The sequence below is a fragment of the Manis pentadactyla genome, chromosome 7, assembly GCF_030020395.1.
Source record: "Manis pentadactyla isolate mManPen7 chromosome 7, mManPen7.hap1, whole genome shotgun sequence".
In the NCBI taxonomy this organism is placed as follows: domain Eukaryota; kingdom Metazoa; phylum Chordata; class Mammalia; order Pholidota; family Manidae; genus Manis; species Manis pentadactyla.
In genome coordinates this window covers 56,311,402-56,335,726 of record NC_080025.1, presented here as the reverse complement: position 1 = coordinate 56,335,726, position 24,325 = coordinate 56,311,402, and the positions used below count along the sequence as shown (strand labels likewise).

Below are 24,325 nucleotides of genomic sequence, written 5' to 3'. Positions count from 1 at the left end.
GAGGTTTTTGCCTATGTTTTCCTCCAATAGTTTAATGGTTTCATGACTTACATTCAGTTCTTTGATCCATTTTGAGTTTACTTTTGTATATGGGGTTAGACAATGGTCCAGTTTCATTCTCCTACATGTAACTGTCCAGTTTTGCCAGCACCATCTGTTGAAGAGACTGTCATTTCGCCATTGTATGTCCATGGCTCCTTTATCAAATATTAATTGACCATATATGTCTGGGTTAATGTCTGGATTGTCTAGTCTGTTCCATTGGTCTGTGGCTCTGTTCTTGTGCCAGTACCAAATTGTCTTGATTACTATGGCTTTATAGTAGAGCTTGAAGTTGGGGAGTGAGATCCCCCCTACCTTATTCTTCTTTCTCAGAATTGCTTTGGCTATTCGGGGTCTTTGGTGTTTCCATATGAATTTTTGAATTATTTGTTCCAGTTCATTGAAGAATGTTGCTGGTAGTTTCATAGGGATTGCATCAAATCTGTTTATTGCTTTGGGCAGGATGGCCATTTTAACGATATTAATTCTTCCTAGCCACGAGCATGGGATGAGTTTCCATCTGTTAGTGTCCCCTTTAATTTCTCTTAAGAGTGACTTGTAGTTTTCAGAATATAAGTCTTTCACTTCTTTGGTTAGGTTTATTCCTAGGTATTTTATTTTTTTTTGATGCAATTGTGAATGGAGTTGTTTTCCTGATTTCTCTTTCTGTTGGTTCATTGTTAGTGTATAGGAAAGCCACAGATTTCTGTGTGTTGATTTTGTATCCTGCACCTTTGCTGTATTACGATATCAGTTCTAGTAGTTTTGGGGTGGAGTCTTTAGGGTTTTTTATGTACAGTATCATGTCATCTGCAAATAGTGACAGTTTAACTTCTTCTTTACCAATCTGGATTCCTTGTATTTCTTTGTTTTGTCTGATTGCCGTGGCTAGGACCTCCAGTACTATGTTAAATAACAGTGGGGAGAGTGGGCATCCCTGTCTAGTTCCCAATCTCAGAGGAAAAGCTTTCAGCTTCTTGCTGTTCAATATAATGCTGGCTGTGGGTTTATCATATATGGCCTTTATTATGTTGAGGTACTTTCCCTGTATTCCCATTTTGCTGAGAGTTTTTATCATGAATGGATGTTGAACTTTGTCAAATGCTTTTTCAGCATCTATGGAGATGATCATGTGGTTTTTGTCTTTCTTTTTGCTGATGTGGTGGATGATGTTGATGGACTTTCGAATGTTGTACCATCCTTGCATCCCTGGGATGAATCCCACTTGATCATGGTGCACGATCCTTTTGATGTATTTTTGAATTCAGTTTGCTAATATTTTGTTGAGTATTTTTGCATCTACGTTCATCAGGGATATTGGTCTGTAGTTTTCTTTTTTGGTGGGTTTTGCCTGGTTTTGGTATTAGGGTGATGTTAGCTTCAGAGAATGAGTTTGGGAGTATCCCCTCCTCCTCTATTTTTTGGAAAACTTTAAGGAGAATGGGTATTATGTCTTCCCTGTATGTCTGATAAAATTCTGAGGTAAATCCATCTGGCCCAGGGGTTTTGTTCTTTGGTAGTTTTTTGACTACCGCTTCAATTTCTTTACTGGTAATTGGTCTGTTTAGATTTTCTGTTTCTTTCTGGGTCAATCTTGGAAGGTTGTATTTTTCTGGGAAGTTGTCCATTTCTCCTAGGTTTCCCAGCTTGTTAGCATATAGGTTTTCATAGTATTCTCTAATAATTCTTTGTATTTCTGCGGGGTCCATCATGATTTTTCTTTTCTCGTTTCTGATACTGTTGATTTGTGTTGAATCTCTTTTCCTCTTAATAAGTCTGGCTAGAGGCTTATCTATTTTGTTTATTTTCTCGAAGAACCAGCTCTTGGTTTCATTGATTTTTGCTATTGTTTTATTCTTCTCAATTTTATTTATTTCTTCTCTGATCATTTGTTCTTCTTTTTCCAATTTCGATAATTGTGACATTAGACCATTCATTTGGGATTGTTCTTCCTATTTTAATTATGCCTGGATTGCTATATACTTTCCTCTTAAGACTGCTTTTGCTGTGTCCAACAGTAGTTGGGGCTTTGTGTTGTTGTTGTCGTTTGTTTCCATATATTGCTGGATCTCCATTTTGATTTGGTCATTGATCCATTGATTATTTAGGAGCGTGTTGTTAAGCCTGCATGTGTTTGTGAGCCTTTTTGCTTTCTTTGTACAGTTTATTTCTAGTTTTATGCCTTTGTGGTCTGAAAAGTTGGTTGGTAGGATTTCAATCTTTTGGAATTTACTGAGGCTCTTTTTGTGGCCTAGTATGTGGTCTATTCTGGAGAATGTTCCATGTGCACTTGAGAAGAATGTATATTCTGTTGCTTTTGGATGTAGAGTTCTATAGATGTCTATTAGGTCCATCTGCTCTACTGTGTTGTTCAGTGCTTCCGTGTCCTTACTTATTTTCTGCCCGGTGGATCTGTCCTTTGGGGTGAGTGGTGTGTTGAAGTCTCCTAGAATGAATGCATTGCAGTCTATTTCCCCCTTTAGTTCTGTTAGTATTTGTTTCACATATGCTGGTGCTCCTGTGTTGGGTGCATATATATTTAGAATGGTTATATCCTCTTGTTGGACTGAGCCCTTTATCATTATGTAGTGTCCTTCTTTATGTCTTGTTACTTTCTTTGTTTTGAAGTCTATTTTGTCTGATATTAGTACTGCAACCCCTGCTTTCTTCTCTCTGTTGTTTGCCTGAAATATGTTTTTCCATCCCTTGACTTTTAGTCTGTTCATGTCTTTGGGTTTGAGGTGAGTTTCTTGTAAGCAGCATATAGATGGGTCTTGCATTTTTATCCATTCTATTACTCTGTGTCTTTTGATTGGTGCATTCAGTCCATTAACATTTAGGGTGACTATTGAAAGATATGTACTTACTGCCATTGCAGGCTTTTAATTCGTGGTTATCAAAGGTTCAAGGTTAGCCTCTTTAGTATCTTACTGCCTAACTTAGCTCGCTTATTGAGCTGTTATATACACTGTCTGGAGATTCTTTTCTTCTTTCCCTTCTTATTCCTCCTCCTCATTTCTTCATATGTTGGGTGTTTTGTTCTGTGCTCTTTCTAGGAGTGCTCCCATCTAGAGCAGTCCCTGTAAGACGTCCTGTAGAGGTGGTTTGTGGGAAGCAAATTCCCTCAGCTTTTGTTTGTCTGGGAATTGTTTAATCCCACCATCATATTTGAATGATAGTCGTGCTGGATACAGTATCCTTGGTTCAAGGCCCTTCTGTTTCATTGCATTAAATATATCATGCCATTCTCTTCTGGCCTGTAGGGTTTCTGTTGAGACGTCTGATGTTAGCCTGATGGGTTTTCCTTTATAGGTGACCTTTTTCTCTCTAGCTGCCTTTGAAACTCTTTCCTTGTCCTTGATCTTTGCCATTTTAATTATTATGTGTCTTGGTGTTGTCCTTCTTGGATCCTTTCTGTTGGGGGTTCTGTGTATTTCCATGGTCTGTTCGATTATTTCCTCCCCCAGTTTGGGGAAGTGTTCAGCAATTATTTCTTCCAAGATACTTTCCATCCCTTTTCCTCTCTCTTCTTCTTCTGGTACCCCTATAATATGGATATTGTTCCTTTTGGATTGGTCACACAGTTCTCTTAATATTGTTTCATTCCTGTAGATCCTTTTATCTCTCTCTATGTCAGCTTCTATGCGTTCCTGTTCTCTGGTTTCAATTCCATCAATGGCCTCTTGCATTCTATCCATTCTGCTTATAAACCCTTCCAGAGTTTGTTTCATTTCTGTAATCTCCTTTCTGGCATCTGTGATCTCTCTCCGGACTTCATCCCATATCTCTTGCGTATTTCTCTGCATCTCTGTCAGCATGTTTATGATTTTTATTTTGAATTCTTTCTCAGGAAGACTGGTTAGGTCTGTCTCCTTCTCTGGTGTTGTCTCTGTGATCTTTGTCTGCCTGTAGTTTTGCCTTTTCATGGTGATAGGAATAGTTTGCAGAGCTGGGACGAACGATGGCTGGATGAACTTCCCTTTTTGTTGGTTTGTGGCCCTCCTCTCCTGGGAGAACAGCGACCTCTAGTGGCTTGTGCTGGGCAGCTGCGCGCAGACAGGGCTTCTGCTTCCTCCCGGGCTGCTATGGAGTTAATCTCCGCTGTTGCTGTGGGCGTGGCCTGGCTCGGGCCTCTGCTCCAAAGTGGTGGAGTCGCGTTGGAGGGGGAGCGGCCGGGAGGCTATTTATCTCAGTAAGGGGCCTCCCTGCTCCCTGCAGCCCAGGGGATTAGGGTGCCCAGAGATCCCCTGATTCCCTACCTCTGGATTAAGTGTCCCGCCCTGCCCCTTTAAGACTTCCAAAAAGCACCTGCCAAAACAAAACGACAACCACACACACACACACACACACACACAAAATAAATTTAAAAATTAAAAAAAGTGAAAAAAAAAAAAAGGCCGTTCGTTTTTCTTTATTCTCTGGCGTCAGCCTCAGGCATCTGCTCACTGTTCTTGCTGCCCTGTTCCCTGGTATTGGGGTCGCTATCCCTTTAAGACTTCCAAAAAGCGCTCCCCAAAACAAAACAGCATAAAAAAAAAACGGCCGCTCGCTTTTCTTATGTCCGCCGGCACCAGGCCTCTGGTACCCACTCACCACTCCTGCTACCGTTTCCCTAGTATCCAGGATCCCACGCACGCACTGTGTCTGCGCTCTGGCCCGGATGGCGGGGGCTGGGTGTTCAGCAGTCCTGGGCTCCGTCTCCCTCCCGCTCTGCCTGCTCTTCTCCCGCCGGGAGCTGGGGGGAGGGGCGCTCGGGTCGCGCAGGGCCGGGGCTTGTATCTTACCCCCTTTAAGAGGCACTGGGTTCTCGCAGGTGTGGATGTGGTCTGGATGTTGTCCTGTGGTCCTCTGGTCTTTATTCTAGGAAGAGTTGTTTTTGTTACATTTTCATAGATATATGTGGTTTTGGGAGGAGATTTCCGCTGCTCTACTCACGCTGCCATCTTGGCTCCTCTCCCCTCTATTTCTTCTAAGGAAAAATTTCTTTTACCTCCTATTTTATTTTCACCAGCTGCTGTTCATCCTTAAGCTTTGTCAACCAAACTTAAGCAGGATAAAAATTTTATGTAGTTTAGGTAGTTGTTGAATAATAGGTTTGATGTTTCTGGCTTCAGTTTTAATAAATCTGTCCTAGGGAGCTAAGTGGTTGCTTCTTGAAAAGAACATTCATGACAAAGAATAGTGAAAGAATATTTGCCACAATAGTTTTTGGTTTAGCTTTTGTTATGTTTCTGTTCTGTTTTGGTTTTGGTGCTAAACCAAAAAGCATTGAAGTCAGGATTGACATCACTAAGTATTTAAGAAACCTCTATATAAATACTAGTGATGACTTACATGGGGAAGTTTTACAAATACTTACCTTTAAAATACATTTGTGATAGCTCTTACTAACCTGCTAAGTAAAAGCAGGTTATTTTAGTTGTTAAGATTATATTTCACAAGGTATATGGTGGTTTGGTGGTTAATTTTTCATATTAAAGTGGTGATAGTTCGTTGGAAATATTCTGAAATAGACTAATTATAATTAATTTCATTCAGAAACTGAATATGAGAGTAAACATGTCATCATCTTGTTTATATTAGGTAAGGAAGACTAAGGTTTGTTTTTTTAATAAGACTTAATGGCAGTGATGATGTTATTTCCATTACTTTGAGTTTGTTCACAGATACATAAAGCTAATTATGGTTATTTAAGAAAACATGTTCTAGATAAACATAAAAATGACATCTTTTCTTTTTGAAAAATAGGAGCAGATGTCTCAAGTATTAGATGCCATGTTTGAAAAACTGGTCAAAGAAGGGGAACATGTGATTGATCAAGGTGATGATGGTGATAACTTTTATGTGATCGATAGGTAAGTTTTGCATGACTTCACTACTGAAATGCAATGTATCTTTTGTGTAAAATCTCAGTGGGTTGTTATAATGACTGACAAATTAATGTATGATAGTTGCTGTGGCCTCTATTCCCATTGCTACATAATAGGCGCTGAACCTTCCCTGAATACAGGCAGTGAAACCATAGATCGTGAAAGCAGCCAGTTTATAGAAGAAATGATGATTTTTACTTTAATCTATAAATCTCAGTCAGTTACTGTGAGCATCCTCATTATTCAGCTCCTACTTGAGCGGCAATTAGTGTGTGATAGGGCCTGTGACAGTGAGAATGGAAGTATATAGTGCAGCACCTGGGATATCGAATCAGTACAATTCAACCGATGTCATGTTTTTCAAAAGGCCCTTTTGTATTAACTATAAAGTAAAGCATGCTCTCAAAAAACTCAAATATTTCGGAGGGGCACAGGGTGGAAAGTCTCTTCCTATTGCTTTAATGTCTTCTAGTCAGTAGAGTGTGGAGCTTGTGTTCCTTCCAGAAATTGTTAATGCATTATTATGCTTGTCTTTTAAAAACTACAGTGAAGCTATTTTATTTAAATGAGAAGGCATGCATTTGTATTGAAAGCCTAATTTCAGAAGACTTAAGACATGCTTCCCTTCATTAAAGGACAGTGTGCATGCTCTCTGAATTGGGGGTTTTCGCTGATTCCTCCATTCCCTCCTCCCCAATACCCTGGTGACCTGTAGAGCCATTTGCCAAGGCACTATCCATGGCTGGGGTATATTCTTTGATTTTAGAATAAAACAGAACTGGTTATCCCATATGTAAATTAAAGTCATGGTTTTGATATCATTAATAGCTTTCATCAACGAACACCTCATAAATTCATTCAGCTGTTTAATAGTAGGGTATATGAAAACCCCAAATACAATACAGGATTAATCTCCTTTTAGTAGGTATTTTGACTATAAAAACTCCTTTACATTTGTATATAATGACCTTTTCAGTTAGCTCCTAATCATTCATTTGACAGATGAGAACTCTCAGGTACGCAGACATGTCGTAAGTCCGTGAAGTTCACCCACATGATCAGTGGAGAGCCCAGGCAGCATCCAGGTCTCCTGGCCACCATTTGCTCTTCCCATGGCTCTGCGCTGCTTGAGGCCTTCCCTTATCAGGGAAGAAATCTGTGTGAAAAAGCAGCACACAGTTTTTTAGCAGATCTTAGACTGGTGTGATTGGAACTGGATTGGCAGCTCATTTTACTTCTCATCAGCACATTTGTTGTATATTTTATCCTATTCAAAGTAGGAAATGTAGGAAACAATTTTAGTGTAAATAAAAGAATCAATCTATACTTGAAACAAAATTACTCATGAAACAAATTCTAGAAAGTGTCCTTGAAACAGCCATTCTATCCATGAATTATATTAAAAACCAGTTTTTTTCTTATTCATCAATATCTTTTGTCCAGTATGTTAAGTTACAGCTTTTATTGTATCTTTACTATTCATAATCCTTCCTAATCTTAAAGCACTTCCTCCTTGTTAGGGCTTAACCAATGGATTAAAGAAAAGGATTTCTCCTGTCCTCACAGGAGTTTCAGCAACTCTTTGAAACTATGTCTCTTGATATAGTTTGGGAAGACAGCACATGGGAAGACAGTCCTCCACAGGGAGAGTGTGGTGTGTATGAGTATAGGATCTGTGTGTGTATCCTGTGTAGTGTAGTAACATGCATACCTTGTCTAGAAAAAGATAAGCACAGAATAAAAAGACCAGGAACATATGTTCAGTCTGAATTTCTACCACTTCATGCTTTCAATTGGGTGTCAGTCTGAAATAAAGGACCAGGTGATGTAAAGAGCCAGAAAGTAAGTATTTTAGGCTTTGTAGGCTGATGGTCTCACATGTTGCAACTACTCAACTCTGCTGTTGCAGCACAGATCAGCCATAGGTAATGCATAAAGGAGCCAGTGTGTTTGTGTTCCAATAAAACTTTATTTACAAAAGCAGGCAGTCAGTCTGTGGGCCACAGTTTGCCAGCCCCTCCTTTAGACCATAAAGATCCCTTAGAAGTACTGTACAGTAGTTGCTGACCAAATCATTAGAACTATATTCTTTTTTAAAAAATAATTTTTTTCTGCTCTCAAAAGTAACGCATGTTCATTTGAGAAAAAAAATCTCTTTAATTAGGTGGTGAACATCCCTGGAGTCCTTCACCATTCTTAGCTCAGAGAACTGTGGTCAGCATTTCACACACATCCTTCAAGTGGTTGTCAGTGCATGTAGTTTGGTTGCAGTCTTATACTTTGATGATTTATTATCTTCGATTTTATTGCTTAGTCTCATTATCCACAGCAGGCGCATGCATGGTCCTTACCCCAGTCTAGCTGATGGCGTCTTCATGCTTGTCTGGAACAGATGGTGTCTCTGGCACGCATTGATGCCCTTCTATTACACCTTGTCATCAGAGGGGAAAGCGGGGCTGGAAATTAGATTTTTATTGTACAAGGGCTCTTCTCTGAAGTCATGTTTTATTATCATGATATTTTACTTGAATTATTTTTGCTGCTTCTTTTTCATATGTCCAACAGAGGAACATTTGATATTTATGTAAAATGTGATGGTGTTGGAAGATGTGTTGGTAACTATGATAACCGTGGCAGTTTCGGTGAGCTGGCCTTAATGTACAACACACCCAGAGCAGCTACCATCACGGCGACCTCTCCCGGTGCTCTGTGGGGGTTGGTGAGTGAAATATTTATTTGACCTGAATGGTATTGCTAAAAAGCATTATGACAGAAGCCAGGTAGGTGCAGTATTTTAGTTCTACTAGGTGGATTTATTTGGGATCATCTTCAGACAGGGAGGGGAGTTTATTAAGTAACTACTGGATGGGCCCTAAGACTGCACTGAGTTTAATCTTCATGTTCTTTCCGAGGTCAGGTCAGGAGCTTAACCTACTGTCTCTGAGAGAGACACCCAGATGCAAAATGTGTCTTTTAGCCACTTTTAAAAACCAGCCAGCCACATAAACAATAATTCAGTGCTGTTTGCTCAGATAGTTTTCTGTGGTAAATATGATAATCCATGTTTCCCAAAGTGTGGTCCTCCGACCAATAGCATCTGTATCACTGATGTATAACTGATCAGTGGTGACTTTGAATTAAAAATTAGCTGTGTAGAGACATACATGATGCCAATGCTTCTTATGTGGGTGCACATCAGAATTACTTGATGTTTAAAAAAAAATCCTCTTGCGTAGGCCCCACCACAGACAAATATAATCAGACTCTCTGTGGGTGTGACCTGGGCTTTTAAAATAAATTCCTTCATGGTGGTATTTCTACAAGACTTAAAAGTTGGTTTAAAGACATCTGGATGAGGTAGGGAGGGAGATTCCTTTCACTGACAATTTCAGGATGCAGAGTAGCAGGACTGTAAGGCTGATTATGGAAGGCTGTGTCCGCTAGTGCTATTCAAACTCTAATGTGCTTATGGAACACCTGGGAATCTAGTTAAAATGCAGGTTCTGACTCAGTGGGTCTGGGATGTGGCCTGTGAGTCTACATTTTCCAGTAGACACCATTGCCCAGAACACACTTTAAGCAGCACTGATTTAAGGGAATGTGTACAGTACTCGTATTTTCTTTTTAAGTTGTTGCAAACAGCCCACCCTAGAGCTTTAACATGGATTTATTTATTCAGTTGTGTCTCTCAAATTCTTTTGTGGAAGGAGTTGAGATAATAGGAAGTTTGTTAACGTCATTTCCAAGGGTGTTAGCTTTCCAGTAATTATACACTTAAGTCCCTACTCAGCATTTGACTCTCAAATGGATTCAGCGGATGAAATTATCTCACTCAGAGAAACAAGACATACATACCATGTATTTCTTATTAGGCAGGTAGTTACTGACTACCTTTTAAAAATGTGATGAGTCTTAAATCTTTCCAAAAAGTAGAAGAGGAGGAAATACTTCTAAACTCATTCTATGAGACCAGCATCACTCTAATACCAAAACCAGTCAAAGATACCACAAAAAAGAAAATTACAAATCAATATCCCTGATGAACATAGATGCAAAAATCCTCAACAAAATATTAGCAAACTGAATTGAAAAAAATACATCAGAAAGATCATCCATGATCAAGTAGGATTTATTCCAGGGATGCAAGAATGGTACAATATTCGAAAATCCATCAGCATCATATACCACATCTACAAAAAGGAGAAAAACCACATGATCATCTCCATAAATGCTGAAAAACATTCTACAAATTTAACATTCATTCATGATAAAAACTCTCAACAAAATGGGTACAGAGGGCAGGTACCTCAACATAATAAAGGCCATATATGACAAACCCACAGCCAGCATCATACTTAACAGCGAAAAGCTAAAAGCTTTTCCTCTAAGATCGGGAACAAGACAAGGATGCCCACTCTCCTCACTTTTATTCTACATAGTACTGGAGGTCCTCGCCATGGCAATCAGACAACACAAAGAAATAAAAGGCATCCAGCTTGGTAAGGAAGAAGTTAAACTGTCACTGTTTGCAGATGACATGATTTTGTACATAGAAAACCCTAAAGGATTCACCCCAAAACTACTAAAACCAATAACTGAATTTAACAAAGTTGCAGGATACAAAATTAATACCCAGAAATCTGTTGCATTCCTATATACTAACGATGAACTACAAGAAAGAGAAATCAGGGAAACAAGTCCATTCACAGTTGCAACAAAAAGAATAAAATACCTAGGAATAAACCTAACCAAGGAGGTGAAAGACCTATACCCTGAAAACTACAAGACATACATGAGAGAAATTAAAGAAGACACCAATAAGTGAAAATATATCCTATGCTCATGGATAGAATTAATATTTTCAAAATGGCCATCCCACCTAAAGCAATCTACAGATTCAGTGCAATCCCTATCAAAATACCAACAGCATTCTTTGATGAACTAGAACAAGTAGTCCTAAAATTCATATGGAACCAAAAAAGACCCCAAATAGCCAAAGCAATTCTGAGAAGGAAGAATAAAGCTGGGGGGGATCTCGCTCCCCAATTTCAAGCTCTACTACAAAGCCACAGTAATCAAGACAATTTTGCAGTGACCCAAGAACAGACCCATAGACCAGTGGAACAGGATAGAGAGCCCCAATATAAACCCAAGCATATATGGTCAATTAATATATGTTAAAGGAGCCATGGATATACTATGGGGAAATGACAGCCTCTTCAACAACTGGTGTTGACAAAACTGGACAGCTACATGCAAGAGAATGAAACTGGATTATTGTCTAACTCCATACACAAAAGTAAACCCGAAATGAATCAAAGACCTGAATGTAAGTCATGAAACCATAAAACTCTTAGAAGAAAACATAGGTAAAGATCTTGATAAACATGAGCAACTTCTTCCTGAATGCATCTCCTCGGGCAAGGGAAACAAAAGCAAAAATGAACAAATGGGACTACATCAAACTAAAAAGCTTCTGTACAGCAAAGGACACCATCAGTAGAACAAAAAGGTATCGAACATCTCCCAAAGAACAGTATGGGAGAATATATATATGGGTTAACATCCAAAATATTTAAAGAACTCACATGCCACAACACCAAAAAAGCAAATAACCCAATTAAAAAATGGGCGGAGGCTATGAGCAGACACTTCTTCAAAGAAGAAATTCAGGTGACACTTGAAAATTCAACAGGCACGTGAAAAGATGCTCCACATCGCTAATTATCAGGGAAATGGAAATTAAAACCACAATGAGAGAGTGCCTCACACCAGTTAGGATGGCCAACATCCAAAAGAGAAGGAACCACAAATGCTGACAAGGATGCGGAGAAAGGGGAACCCTCCTACACTGCTGGTGGGAATGTAAATTAGTTCGACCATTGTGGAAAGCAATATGGAGGTTCCTCAAAAAACTCAAAATAGAAATACCATTTGACCCAGGAATTCCACTCCTAGGAATTTACCCAAAGAAAACAAGATCCCTGGTTCAAAAAGACATATGCACCCCTATGTTTATTGCAGCACTGTTTACAATAGCCAAGATACGGAAGCAACCTAAGTGTCCATCAGTAGATGAATGGATAAGGAAGATGTGGTACATATACACAATGGAGTATCATTCAGTCATAAGAAGAAAACAAATTCTACCATTTGCAACAACATGGGTGGAGCTAGAGGGTATTATGCTCAGTGAAATAAGCCAGGCTGAAAAAGACAAGTATCAAATGATTTCATTCATTTGTGGAGTATAACAACAAAGCAAAACTGAAGAAACAAAATAGCAAGCAGACCCACAGACTCCAAGAAGGAACTAACCTAAAGTTACCAAAGTGGGTGGGGGTGGGGAGGGAGGGAGGGAGAAGGGGATTAATGGGTATTATCATTAGCACACATAATGTAGGGGGTTCATGGGGAAGGCAGTATAGCACAAAGAAGACAAGTAGTGACTCTGTAGCATCTTACTACACAAATGGACAGTGACTGAAATGGGGCATGGTGGGGGGGTACTCACTAATAGTGGGTCAGTGTAGTAACCATAGTGTTGCTCATGCGAATCCTTCATAAGATTGTGTATCAATGATACCTTGATTTAAAAAGTATGCAATGAGTCAATTTTTTAATTTGGAGACGAAAAATTGGAATTACTTTAGGTGAAAACTCACTATCTAAAATGTTTTAAAGTCTATCAAAGATTTGAATACCCGAAGCCAGCAAAGTAAAAACTCCAAACTGGAGCAGCTTGGTAGGGCAATGGGCTAACTCCAGTGCCTGCTGTGACCTATTTCATTAAGGAAGGTGTCACTGAAAATTTTAATCATCCCAATGAGGTAGCTAGCCGGGATCAGATTGTCACAGGGTAAGGAAGCCTCCATCTTGTATGTCCTTGTACAGATCACATACTTAGCCAGTTGGGCCTTTGAGTACTGATCGTTTTCAGCCCTCTTAGAAACCTTAAACTAGATATAAAGGCCCCACCCTTCCCAGTGTGTGTGATACTTAAGCTGTCAAGACAGATTAAGCATTTTCAAGGATTTTTTTACTAATCTATGTATGTTATTAAACTTTATAAAAGTCGGTCACTTTGTGATGATCACCTTGGGGTATGTGCAAAAGTACAAAAGCTTTTTTTAAACAACAAAAATAATGAACATAATACTTCAAACGTACTTTTTAAGAGCAGCTTGCCCTAACTAGCCCCTTTTCAGGAAAAGTCAAGGAGAAAAGAAATTTTTCTTTAAGGCCAATAGATTGGAGCTCTGCCATGTAAATGCTCGTGTAAAGATAAGCAAACACCAGGAGAAAAATCCTCTATAGAATAGTTTGACTTTGTAAATAATACTCAGTCACTGTTAACCACAGGGGATAACAATCTACATGGCCATGTGGGTGACTCAAAGAGGCCTCGATCATTGAACTACAACTAGAGTGAAAACATTTGAAGTGGGACTCTTAAGGATTTTATATATATGTCACTGTGGGTGTGAAGAGGTGGGCCACTCAAAGAAAATTTTTCCTGAGATGTAGAACCCATTGTGGTTAATTTCTAAATTTCTAAGCTATTTCTAGTCTTTGTTTTGCAATAAACTCTGCCCATAACTGGTGTTGCACCTAAGTGTCCATCAATAGATGGATAAAGAAGAGGTGGTACATATACACAATGGAATATTATTTAGCCATAAAAAGAGAAGAAATCCTGCCATTTGCAAGAACATGGATGGACCTAGAGGATATTAGGCTCAGTGAAATAAGCCAGGCAAAGAAAGACAAATACCAAATGATTTCACTTATTTGTGGAGTATAAAAAAAGCAAAACAGAAGAAACAAAAAAGAGTAGAGTCATAGACACTGAGAAGGGACTAAAGGTTACCAATGGGGAGGGGTTTGAGGGAAGGGGAAGGGGATCAAGGGGCACAATAATTCGCAAACACAATATACGCTGGTCATGGGGACGGTAGTGCAGCATGGAGAATACAGTTAATGGTTCTGTAACATCTTGCTGTGTTGATGGACAGTGACCACACTGGAGGGGGTGAGGACTTGATAATATGGGTAAATGTTGAACCACTGTGTTGTGTATTTGAAACCAATATAAGATTGTCTATCAATGATACTTTAATAAAACAAAAACAATGTTGCCTCTGGTTCCCATACCTGATTATTTATAAGAATCACTTAGAAACTTTTATGAACTACAGATTATATGGAGCCCTACGCACAGAGATTTTGAGTTACTAAAGTCTGGGGTCTCATAAATCTTTTTTTTAACATTATAGATGATTCTGATACAGAGCCAGGTTTGGATATTATTTCAATATTTTTACTAATTATCTTGTGAAATGTTTTTTTACAAAATTAAGAGTAGTATTATTTGTATAAAGAGTCCCAGTTACAGTCCTTAAAAAGCTATAATAAATGACATTAGAGAACAGGATGTTTAATTTACTAGAGACCTACACCCACACAGTCATTTCTCTCCACCCCATCAGTTCACTTAAATTCAGCCTTAACATGTTGGCACAGTAATTTATTAATTAAATAACATTTTTATAGTATTTAATTTTATATTGAAATGATATTATTGTTATCAGTGTATGCCAAACTAACATACTAACATAATTCGGAGGGCCTTTAACTGAGTACTAAAATAATGTTTTGTAGGAAATTTATTGAAATTAAATCTGTAGGAAAACCATTTTCTGATCTGTTATCTTTACAATTTTCCCCAGTTCCTTAACTGAGTTCTGTATTTTCGAGTTTAACTAGTGTAAAAATAGGAACATCTTAGAACAATGAGCATGATAAACACTGGAACTAGATTCAGCTCAAGAAAGTTGTAGTTTCTCTGTATACACATTTTAAAGAAAACTCTGATGTAATGTGTATGTGACCAAAAAAACCCTACAATGAATAATTTTTCAAAATCTCTTATAATTGCTTGATGATTACAAAATTTCTAATAGTGTTTTTCATGTATTTTTACTGCAATCCACATTAAGAAACGGTAGGAAACATCACAATCAGTGCATGTGTATGTCTTTGTGTATAACAAATAAATATATAATAAAAAAATACCTTACCAAAAGTGGTGCATAGAGATTTTTTAGTCTTTTTTTTAAATAAAAATGCTAGTCATGGGGAAAGCTGGGCAGCAGGGGGTAGGTGGTGTAAAAAAGTACAGCCTTCTGGTTATAAAATAAGTCATAAGGATGTAAGGTACAGCGTGGTGACTCTAATTAATAATTCAAATAATATATTTGAAAGTCGCTGAGAGAGTAGTCTTTTAAAAGTTCTCATTTCAAGAAAAACAGTTTATAACTGTATGGCGATGTTAAGGAGATTTTTTGTGGTGATGGTGACCATTTCTCAATATATGCAAATATCATCATGTTGTACACCTGCAACTAATATGTCAGTTATGCTTCAATTAAAAAAAATTCCATTCATGTCCCGCTGCATTGATTTTGTAACATTCTCGGGCTGTCATCCACAGTAAAAGAACTCAAGGCCAGTCTGAACTCATCAAACCAGTAAAATGGTGACAGCCAGGAGCTGGTGGGTAGAGGAAATGGGGAGAAGTTGTTCAAAGAGAACAAACTTCTATCTTTAAGACAAGTAAGTTCTGAGGATTGAGTGTACAGCGTGGTGATCGTAGTTAACAATACTGTATATATTTGAAAGTTAAGAGTAAATCTTAAATGTTCTCACCATAGAAAAGAAATGGTAATTATGTGGTGATAGAAGTGTTAACTAACCCTACTGTGGTAGTGATTATTTCGCAACATGTAAGTATCAAATCAACATGTTGTACACCTAAAATTTACACAATATTATGGGTCAATTAAACCTCAGTAAAGCTGGGGGTGGGGGACAGGATGGTAGGATCTGTTTTTAAATGGTGCGACAGCGCCACCTGGTGGCTGAAGCCCAATCACATGTTGATGGGATTAAATGAAAAACTGATGATTCTTTTTGAAATGAAAATAGTATTTTACAGGGTTCTGTATTTTATGAAGATATAAAATGAATTGTATTAAATATATAATAACTTAATCATCTTTTATGTCAAAATCTTCAATTATTGTTTATCTCCTCAAATTTCGTTGCCATTAAATCCGCTTTTTAACTGTCTTTGTATTTGACATTCTGCCTTTAGGACAGGGTAACCTTCAGGAGAATAATTGTAAAAAATAATGCCAAAAAGAGAAAAATGTATGAAAGCTTTATTGAATCTCTACCATTCCTTAAATCTTTGGAAGTAAGTATATGTTTATGCTTTAAAAGCTTCTGTTTTGTTAAGAATATTTAATTCTATAGAAATGTTTTTTGAATAAGAATCTATATTTTCATTTGAAAAGATTAAATTACAGTGTTTATATAACTCGGTATTTCTTTTATTAACTAGATTTGCAATTGTTTACAAGTAAAAGACTCCTATGAGCAGCCATAACAGACTTATATGTGCTCTTTACCTATAAGCAGATTTAACATAATGGTACAAATGTAGGAAATAGCTACCAGTTATGGCTTCACAGAGAGAGGTTATCTGAAACTAGAGTGTCCTCACTGGCCTGTCCTTCTCAGTCATCTTTTCTGTTTATTCCTCTTCTCCTTTCCTTTTAAAACTGGCACTTTAGGGTCTCCCCTTCTTTCAGGCTACACTTTTGCACTTGGTGAACTTGTCAAGTCCCTTGCCTTTAAATACTGTTTATATGTTGATGCCTCCTAAAATTAACATCATTGGGCAAGGCCTCTCCCTTGAATGCCAGACTCATGAATCCAACTGTATATTTCACCTTTCCTCCATGTACTCCCCAATCCCCTCTCCACCTTGGTGGACGGCCATCCTCCTAGATTCTCGGCCAGAAACCTCGGAATTGGTACTGACTTGTCTGCCTACTGAAACATCTCTGGTTGGGTTGTCAGTTTGTGCATGGTCGAAGTTTTGGCCATATTACAAAATGCATATTAGGCAACTGATCAGCTCTGGCAGCCTATCTTTTTCAATAAAAATAGATCATGGGTTGGAAATCCAGATGCCTTCAGAGCTAGGCTAATAACAAGGAAACCAAGCCAGGGTGAGGCTTGGGTGAACTGGAGAACACGCACTGTACTAAAGCAGCAGCAGCTTGTCCACCACAGTTTATTGTCACTGTGTGGACATATGGGCCGAGTGTTGCTGAGTCTCCTGATTTTTCAAGAGCAGCAGGAAACTCACACTTATATGAGGAATTTAAGTGTTATAATTAATATAACAAATGTACACATAAAAACGCACACTGCTTGATTTGGCCTATAGGCTAACAATTTTTAACCCCTGGAACAGATGTTACCCAGTTAGCCTGTTGAATGCTATTTTTTTTCTTTGTTAGGTTTCTGAACGCCTAAAAGTGGTAGATGTGATAGGCACCAAAGTATACAACGACGGAGAACAAATCATTGCTCAGGTATACTTTATGTAATTCAGTTTAGGGTCATACTCCAAAAGGTTCTTATACATTATAAATCTTAGTAAGTTTTTCATGTGTCTATAATTATTACATAGTGATGGATTAAATGAATATGACTTCTACCAAATGACCTGTTAAAATGTTTTAATTTACAGCCATTAAGCTCTTTGAATATTTTTATTTATATAATTAACTCCTAGTGAGCATGTATTAAATCATAAAATGGATTTCTGCATTTTCTATTTGTACGTGATGTGAAATTCACAGGAATATGAAGAATAAGATATCATTTATAGAAGGACAAAAGCAAGTGAGCATCCCCATCACATTAGGATCCAGAAGGTGCACTGGAAGATGTAGAGTTTTGCATGACCAACTCATGGTGAAACCTCCCTGAGGAAATTATCCCAGAAGGGAACACACTGTACCATGTACTGTGCTGGCTTCCAGGGACTAAATGGGCGGCAACAAGCTGTGGAACCAGTAGTAATACACACCTTGGTTAGAATAGAGCTACCAATAAGTAGGATTTATGGGGACAGCTAGGTTCCCAGATAAAGCACACAGACGAAATATCTTATTCCTAGTTACAATTTTGAAGCATCGAATGACTGATTTAGATAGATTTTTGATAGATTCTGTAATTTTTGTACCACATTATACTGTATTAGTAGTCTTTATGTAAACTACTGCCATTTCTTTTGATATATGTGAAAGAAGATTCAAAGTCTGTGAGACTAAGGAAACAGTAATTGTTTTAGAAGGCAAACAAGTAAATCACTCTCCTCACAGACACACACAAAGATAAGAGCAGCCTCGGAATGGGAAGAGTGGAGTAAAATTGGAGAACAAGGCTCTATAAAGTGAAAAATAAGTATTGAGCACTTTCAAAATGCTTTTTTAGCTTTTTATTTTGAAATTAGACTCACAGGAAGTTGCAAAAGTAATAGAGAGAGGTTCCAGGTGGTCCTCACGCAGTTTCTCTCAGTACATCTTGCCTCATTATGGAAGGTTATCAAAGCTAGGAAACTCACCAGTTTTGAGTGCATTTAGAGCATGTTCTGAAAACAGAATTACATGGCAGTCAATGGACCTATTATGATTTAAAACACTTGAAAATTTAACATGAAGTTCTTATGAAACCCTGGTGTGTAGAAATAAGGGAAGGGAGAGGTAGTGTTTCCTACACTTAGGGTTTAATATTTTTAGATACTAGTTGTCCTTAAACATTTATAAACATGCATGTTCACACTACATATAAATGTAAACTCCGCATTTATTCCTGTGATGTGTTCTGATACTGTATTTCTTGAATTGTACTAAAGAGTTTTGAAATACCTAAGTTCCTTCAAAATCACTTTGAGACTCTCAGAAAAGTATCTTATCTTCTGTATACTACTACTTAATTCAGAAGGCGTCGTTGGAAATCAAGGTAGGTTTCGTTAAAAAAAAAATGAAAAAACAGGTATTTGGTTAGAAATGACAGTGTTTTTCTTTCGGAAGTTTTCGAGGCCCTGAGGTAGATGGTCGGGAACTGAGAGTGGTGCCTAGCTCACTGCTGTAGAAGAAACTTTGGTGTGCCTGGGCTGCTTCCTAATAGGCCTGGGGCTTTCTCCTCTTTGAGAGTCAGTGGTGCTATTGCTTGTTATGTTAGGACGACCCAGAGTGTGTGCACAGAGCACTTCCTGGGGAGCACAGGTCCAGCTGACGGATTCCTGCTGACAGAAGAGCTACTCCGGGAACATGGTGCTACCATCTCTTACTCTGTGTGAGGGCAAAAAGCCTTAACTTCACTGCTATTTGTGATATTTTCTTAGCTAATTAGCAGAAATGCTAAATGGTAGGGAGTATATTATTTCAAATAACTTTACAAATGGAATCATTACTACATAATTGTCTGCCTCTCAGTTGAGATGAGATAGATAGCCTGTCCCTATGGGGTTTCACTTACCAGGCTATGGTAGGTGTTGCTGTCAAGGGACTATGCATTTTTACCCCCTGTTTTTGTTTTATTCTGATAGGGAGATTTGGCTGATTCTTTTTTCATTGTAGAATCTGGAGAAGTGAAAATTACTATGAAAAGGAAGGTAAGCAAGCATAAGTCCCCAAACGCCACGTAATACTAGCAAGGAACATAATCGATTTTTTTTGTTGTTTAGAGTAAGGTTAACTTTCATTTTCCATACACTGAGTGAAAGTTAATACTTTTAACTGCTTTGTCAGGGTAAATCAGAAGTGGAAGAGAACGGCGCGGTGGAGATTGCTCGGTGTTCTCGGGGACAGTACTTTGGAGAACTGGCTTTGGTGACTAACAAGCCTCGAGCAGCTTCTGCACACGCCATTGGGATGGTCAAATGCTTAGGTGGGAATCACAAGGGGGCATGCCTCTCCTGGACGGAATCGTTCTATGTGCATTTATATATTCATGTTGTATAGATTGCCTCACTGGGGTTGTAAGTTTTATGGTCCCCACAAAACATAATAAGGTCAGGGGTCCATTGCATTATGAAATCAGTGTGTGGAAGACTTTCTTTTTTTCTTTAAAAAATTTATATATATATATATGGGGTTTTTTTTTCTGGTTTTCTGTATAAGCATGAAATAACACTTCATTTTAGAAGTTAAAAATTCCAAGTACCAAGTTCTAAGTGTAATCTTTCAAATAAACATGTACCATGTTCTCAAAAGAGAAGGTGAAGGCAGTGTTTTTATAAAGTACCCCCAGGCCTGTGGGAAGGTGGAATGTCTGTGCGAATACTCACTCAGCCTAGTCTAGGAAACAGAGGTGCAGGCTTGTCAGAGCACAGTGGCTTTCTCTGTCAGTCAGCTGTTTACTGCTTTCTTATACCACAGAGTAGCTTGGCAGAAATGCCCTCTTCATCTGGACAACCTCTATATATATCTGAGATTTTATGTATGAAAAATAACTTACTTTAATGATGAGAAATACAATTCAGATTTCAAAATAGATGACATTTTATGAAAACTGTTTCAACCATAATTACTCTATGCTCTTATCCCCAGTTCAGTAGAATAAACTTAGCTTCAGTGTTCTTAAGGTTTGCAAGTATCCTGAGAATTCACTTCTTAGAGAAATCACTTTTTTAAAGGCTTTAAATAAGTATGATGTTAATCAAGCATACTTAGTTAAAAGTGAAGACAATTAGGTACTGACAGTTTCCCTGAGTAGAGAAATGAGTAAGAGTAAAGGTGATGTCAGTGAAAGCCCTTTTTTTAAAAAAATAAATTACATTCACATTAAAGAAAAATTAAGAAACACAAAAAAAGTAGGAAAAACTAAGAGTCAGCCATATCATCCTCCCCCACCAGTGATTTCCACATCCTGTTTATAATTCCTTCTTGTTTGTATTTGCATGGGTTGCCTGTTTTTAAACAGTTTTATACACTGCCTTTTCCATTCATTATAGCTTAGGAATTTTCTCATCTTAGCACATCAAATTATAACATTCTTTCATGTAAACATACACATTATGAATTATTTAATCACTCCCCAGTGGTGAATATCCCCCCCTCCCCAACCCCTGTAAATATTTTGAGGGTTTTGGCTTCATTTTTTTTTTGGAGGGGGAGGTTTTGTGCATGTGCACAGACTACTTCTCCAAATATAGGATTTTTTTCCTTGGAAATTGTTTTCAGAAGTGGGTTTTCTTTTATGGCCTCTGATACATATCACCAGAAACTTTCTTTACACTAATTTACATGCTACCTGCAGTGTAAGGAAGTCCATTTACTGTTCTTGTAAACATGTCTATATTATGAATTGTTTTTAAAAATGCGTGAGACAGGCAAGCAGGGGAACATGTAACATACAGAAGGGGACTAAAGCATTATTTTAACTGCTATTTTGAATTGGCTAGACAATAGTATAAAAGAGTAAAAAAAAAAAAAAGAGTACAACATTTGGTCTTCACAACATAACACAGTAAACCCTGAGAAGGGAAAACAGGATAGAAAACACTCTCTTACCTCCTTCGAATTCATATTGCTAAGGAGGGAGCATCAAAATTAATTTATTTTTTATAATTGCAAGGCCTTGCTGTAACAGTCCCTCATTTCTTTCTAAAACTGGATCACGATCCTCCCACCAACCTAACATTGCACATCGTATTGCCAGGGGAATCTACACTGTTTCCTTTTTGAAGTGGAACATTTTTACCCTTATGTTTTTTTCTTATATTGGATGTTTATCTGAAAATGCCATTGCATTATTGACACTATGCAGATATTATAAATTACTTAGAAATTCTTCAGATTTTCAAAAAATGTTATTTTGCTTTTATTCTCCTTTTCTTAGCCATGGATGTGCAAGCATTTGAAAGGCTTTTGGGACCTTGCATGGAAATTATGAAAAGGAACATCGCCACCTATGAAGAACAGTTAGTTGCCCTGTTTGGAACAAACATGGATATTGTTGAATCCAGTGCATGAAGCAAATGTATGGAGCAAGAAGACCTGTAGTGACAAAATTACACAGTAGTGGTTAGTCCACTGAGAGTGTGTTTGTGTAGATGCCAAGCATTTTCTGTGATTTCAGGTTTTTTCCTTTTTTTACATTTACAGTGTACCAGTAAACAGAGTAGTGATTTAATAGTCAATAGGCTTTAACATCACTTTCTAAAGAATAGATCAAAGAAATATCAACATACTGATTAAATGACTTTATACTCCACAAAATTGTGATTTGACTGAAAGGTTTATTCAAATGATTGTAATATATTGAAAGTATGTGTTGAAGAAGATAATTAAAGGATGTCACCATAGGCGATGTGCTCATTCTGACTTCCTCGGATTGATGTGTGTCAGTGACTATGCCCATGTTAAGAGAGGACTGGCAGGGAACCATTCCCTACAGTATGCATCACGTTCTTTTTACAATGCATTATATATAGTAAGTACAATTTTAGTTATTTTTGTTTTAAAGTTTTTCTGGCTTGATAAGTTATGTGCTGGCCTTTAGCCTATTGGTGAAATGGTATAAAACATCATATGCAATTTTAAAACCTTTTATATTTTTGCAATAAAGTACATTGACTTCTTTGACATAATGTCAGTAACATATATTCCAGTGGTTTTAAAGGACAGGTAATTTAGTCATTATGATAATAGGGAAGAGCCTTTTTACGTGACATGCTTCATTTCCTCATAAAGCATATACCCCTGCTGCCTTTCATTTTTCAGTTCTCTGTACTATCTTTAAAAATTTGAGCGACATTTCATTATCACAAATAGTTGTTTTAAAATACTATTTAAACTTGTCTTCTAAAGCCTAAGATCTTATATATAACTAAAAAAAATCTCTCCTATACTAAAAATATTTTGGGGTCCTTACCAACATGCCCACAAGGTATTTCTTTGTTCTTCACTAGGTGTGTACATAATACGATTTTTCATAGACATCTGTTCCCGTGTTTCCTCCAAGGAGGCAGGTATAGATTTTTATAAGCAAAACCATATATAAAGACAAAAAGAATTTCTGCCCATTCCAAATAAAACATCAGGCCTTGCCGTTTGCTTTAATGTAGACTCAAAAGTGTGGAATGAATTCAGTATTTTGATAATTGACATGCTTACTATTCTCTGGAAGATGCATTTATATCCAACCAAAGCAATATATTCTTTGATGTCTAGGCGCACAGGACCCCAGTGTCTAGACAGATTAATTCTAACCCCAGTTGTTCACTTTTAAATGAGTAGTTTCATTTTGGGAAACATGTTTCAAAGAAATACATACATGGGTAAAAATATTCTGTGCCTAGTGTGGTCTTAATTAGAGAATGTTTATGGTCTTACTTGTATAATGAAAATGTGGTTAAAATATATCTCCAATTACGTATATATGAGAAGTACGTGAAGTGTGACTTCAGCCACATTTTAGAACACTGTTCAAAAATTCTGCAAACTTTCCTGTAGGAAGGGAGCTTACTATATGAAGGTGACTTGTTTTCTATTTCAGATTTTATTTTAAAAGCCACATCTGTTAAACAAGAAAAAACACAACCCCGAATTCCTACTTCATCATTCTGTATTCATAACTTTATTCACTTTTCCAAGTTACCTATCTTGTTGCATAAGCTGATTGTTAACTATTCATGGAACAGCAAATGCCTGTTTAATAAAAGAACTCTGACCAAGGCTGTAAATGCCAGTTACATTATTTTCAGTATCATTGGTTATATTTAAATTTTCCTTATAATAAAACACACTTTTATAATAAAATGTCCATTGCTTTTAATGTTTTCTTCTTGTTCTTCAAAATGACTTCCATAGTGTCTCTTAAAAGCATGCATGGGAGAGCTAAGCCCCCCGAGCACACTATAGCAAGGAAATGTGGGGCTGTTGGCAGACACTGTTAACAAGTTTAACCTTTAGGCATGTGTGATATAACTGTGGTATGTTGCGGACTCATCTGGCCACTTAGAATAACCACATTAAGTGTGGCTAATTAGGGAGTTTATGTGTTAAAGTATCTAATTAAAACACTTCAAGCATTATTTGAAGACGTCAATATTTAGTCACTAGCTAGAGTACTTACTATTTGAAAAATTCTCCAATTTCATTCAAGGGTGCACTAAATGTGGCTAAGAATTCTTTTGGGAGGACATCCTTTTAACACAAAGGTGCTTCCCCTTATTTCTCTCTGGTGGTGGTGGTGGTGTTTCCTGTGCATCAATATGAACTAGGGCTTGTGTATATTATCTTACCTGTGACATACTTGGCTGAATGTATCTGGTTTACTGTCACAAACTGGCTATTTAAAATGATTTAAAATCCTGCAAGTGAAACTTAAGGTGTAAAGCCAGGGACTTTGGACTTTGACATAGGTAAGATTAAGTGCTGAGTCCTTTTCCTTTCCAAGTCATCTTTAAAATATGGATGTAATTTTTCCTAATTTTCTCAAGAAATGTTATAACGAAGATTAGATGACCTTTGGCATTCTTAAAA

The 24,325-nt window shown here is 37.5% G+C and overlaps 1 protein-coding gene across 2 annotated transcripts in view; it reads left to right on the top strand.

Moving 5' to 3' along the window:
* Window positions 1-23,599, top strand: part of PRKAR2B (protein kinase cAMP-dependent type II regulatory subunit beta) — a 124,637-nt gene extending 101,038 nt beyond the window's left edge. Inside the window, exons 5-11 of one of the 2 annotated variants that reach the window (XM_036880786.2) lie at window positions 5,791-5,897; window positions 8,478-8,631; window positions 16,069-16,170; window positions 17,285-17,359; window positions 19,384-19,449; window positions 19,586-19,724; window positions 21,678-23,599. In XM_036880786.2, the coding sequence (XP_036736681.2) occupies window positions 5,791-5,897; window positions 8,478-8,631; window positions 16,069-16,170; window positions 17,285-17,359; window positions 19,384-19,449; window positions 19,586-19,724; window positions 21,678-21,811 (777 nt within the window). In that variant the 3' untranslated portion in view covers window positions 21,812-23,599. The remainder of the gene's footprint in view (window positions 1-5,790; window positions 5,898-8,477; window positions 8,632-16,068; window positions 16,171-17,284; window positions 17,360-19,383; window positions 19,450-19,585; window positions 19,725-21,677) is intronic. The other variant, XM_036880787.2, reaches the window with a different exon arrangement.
* The last annotated feature ends 726 nt before the right edge of the window (window positions 23,600-24,325 follow it).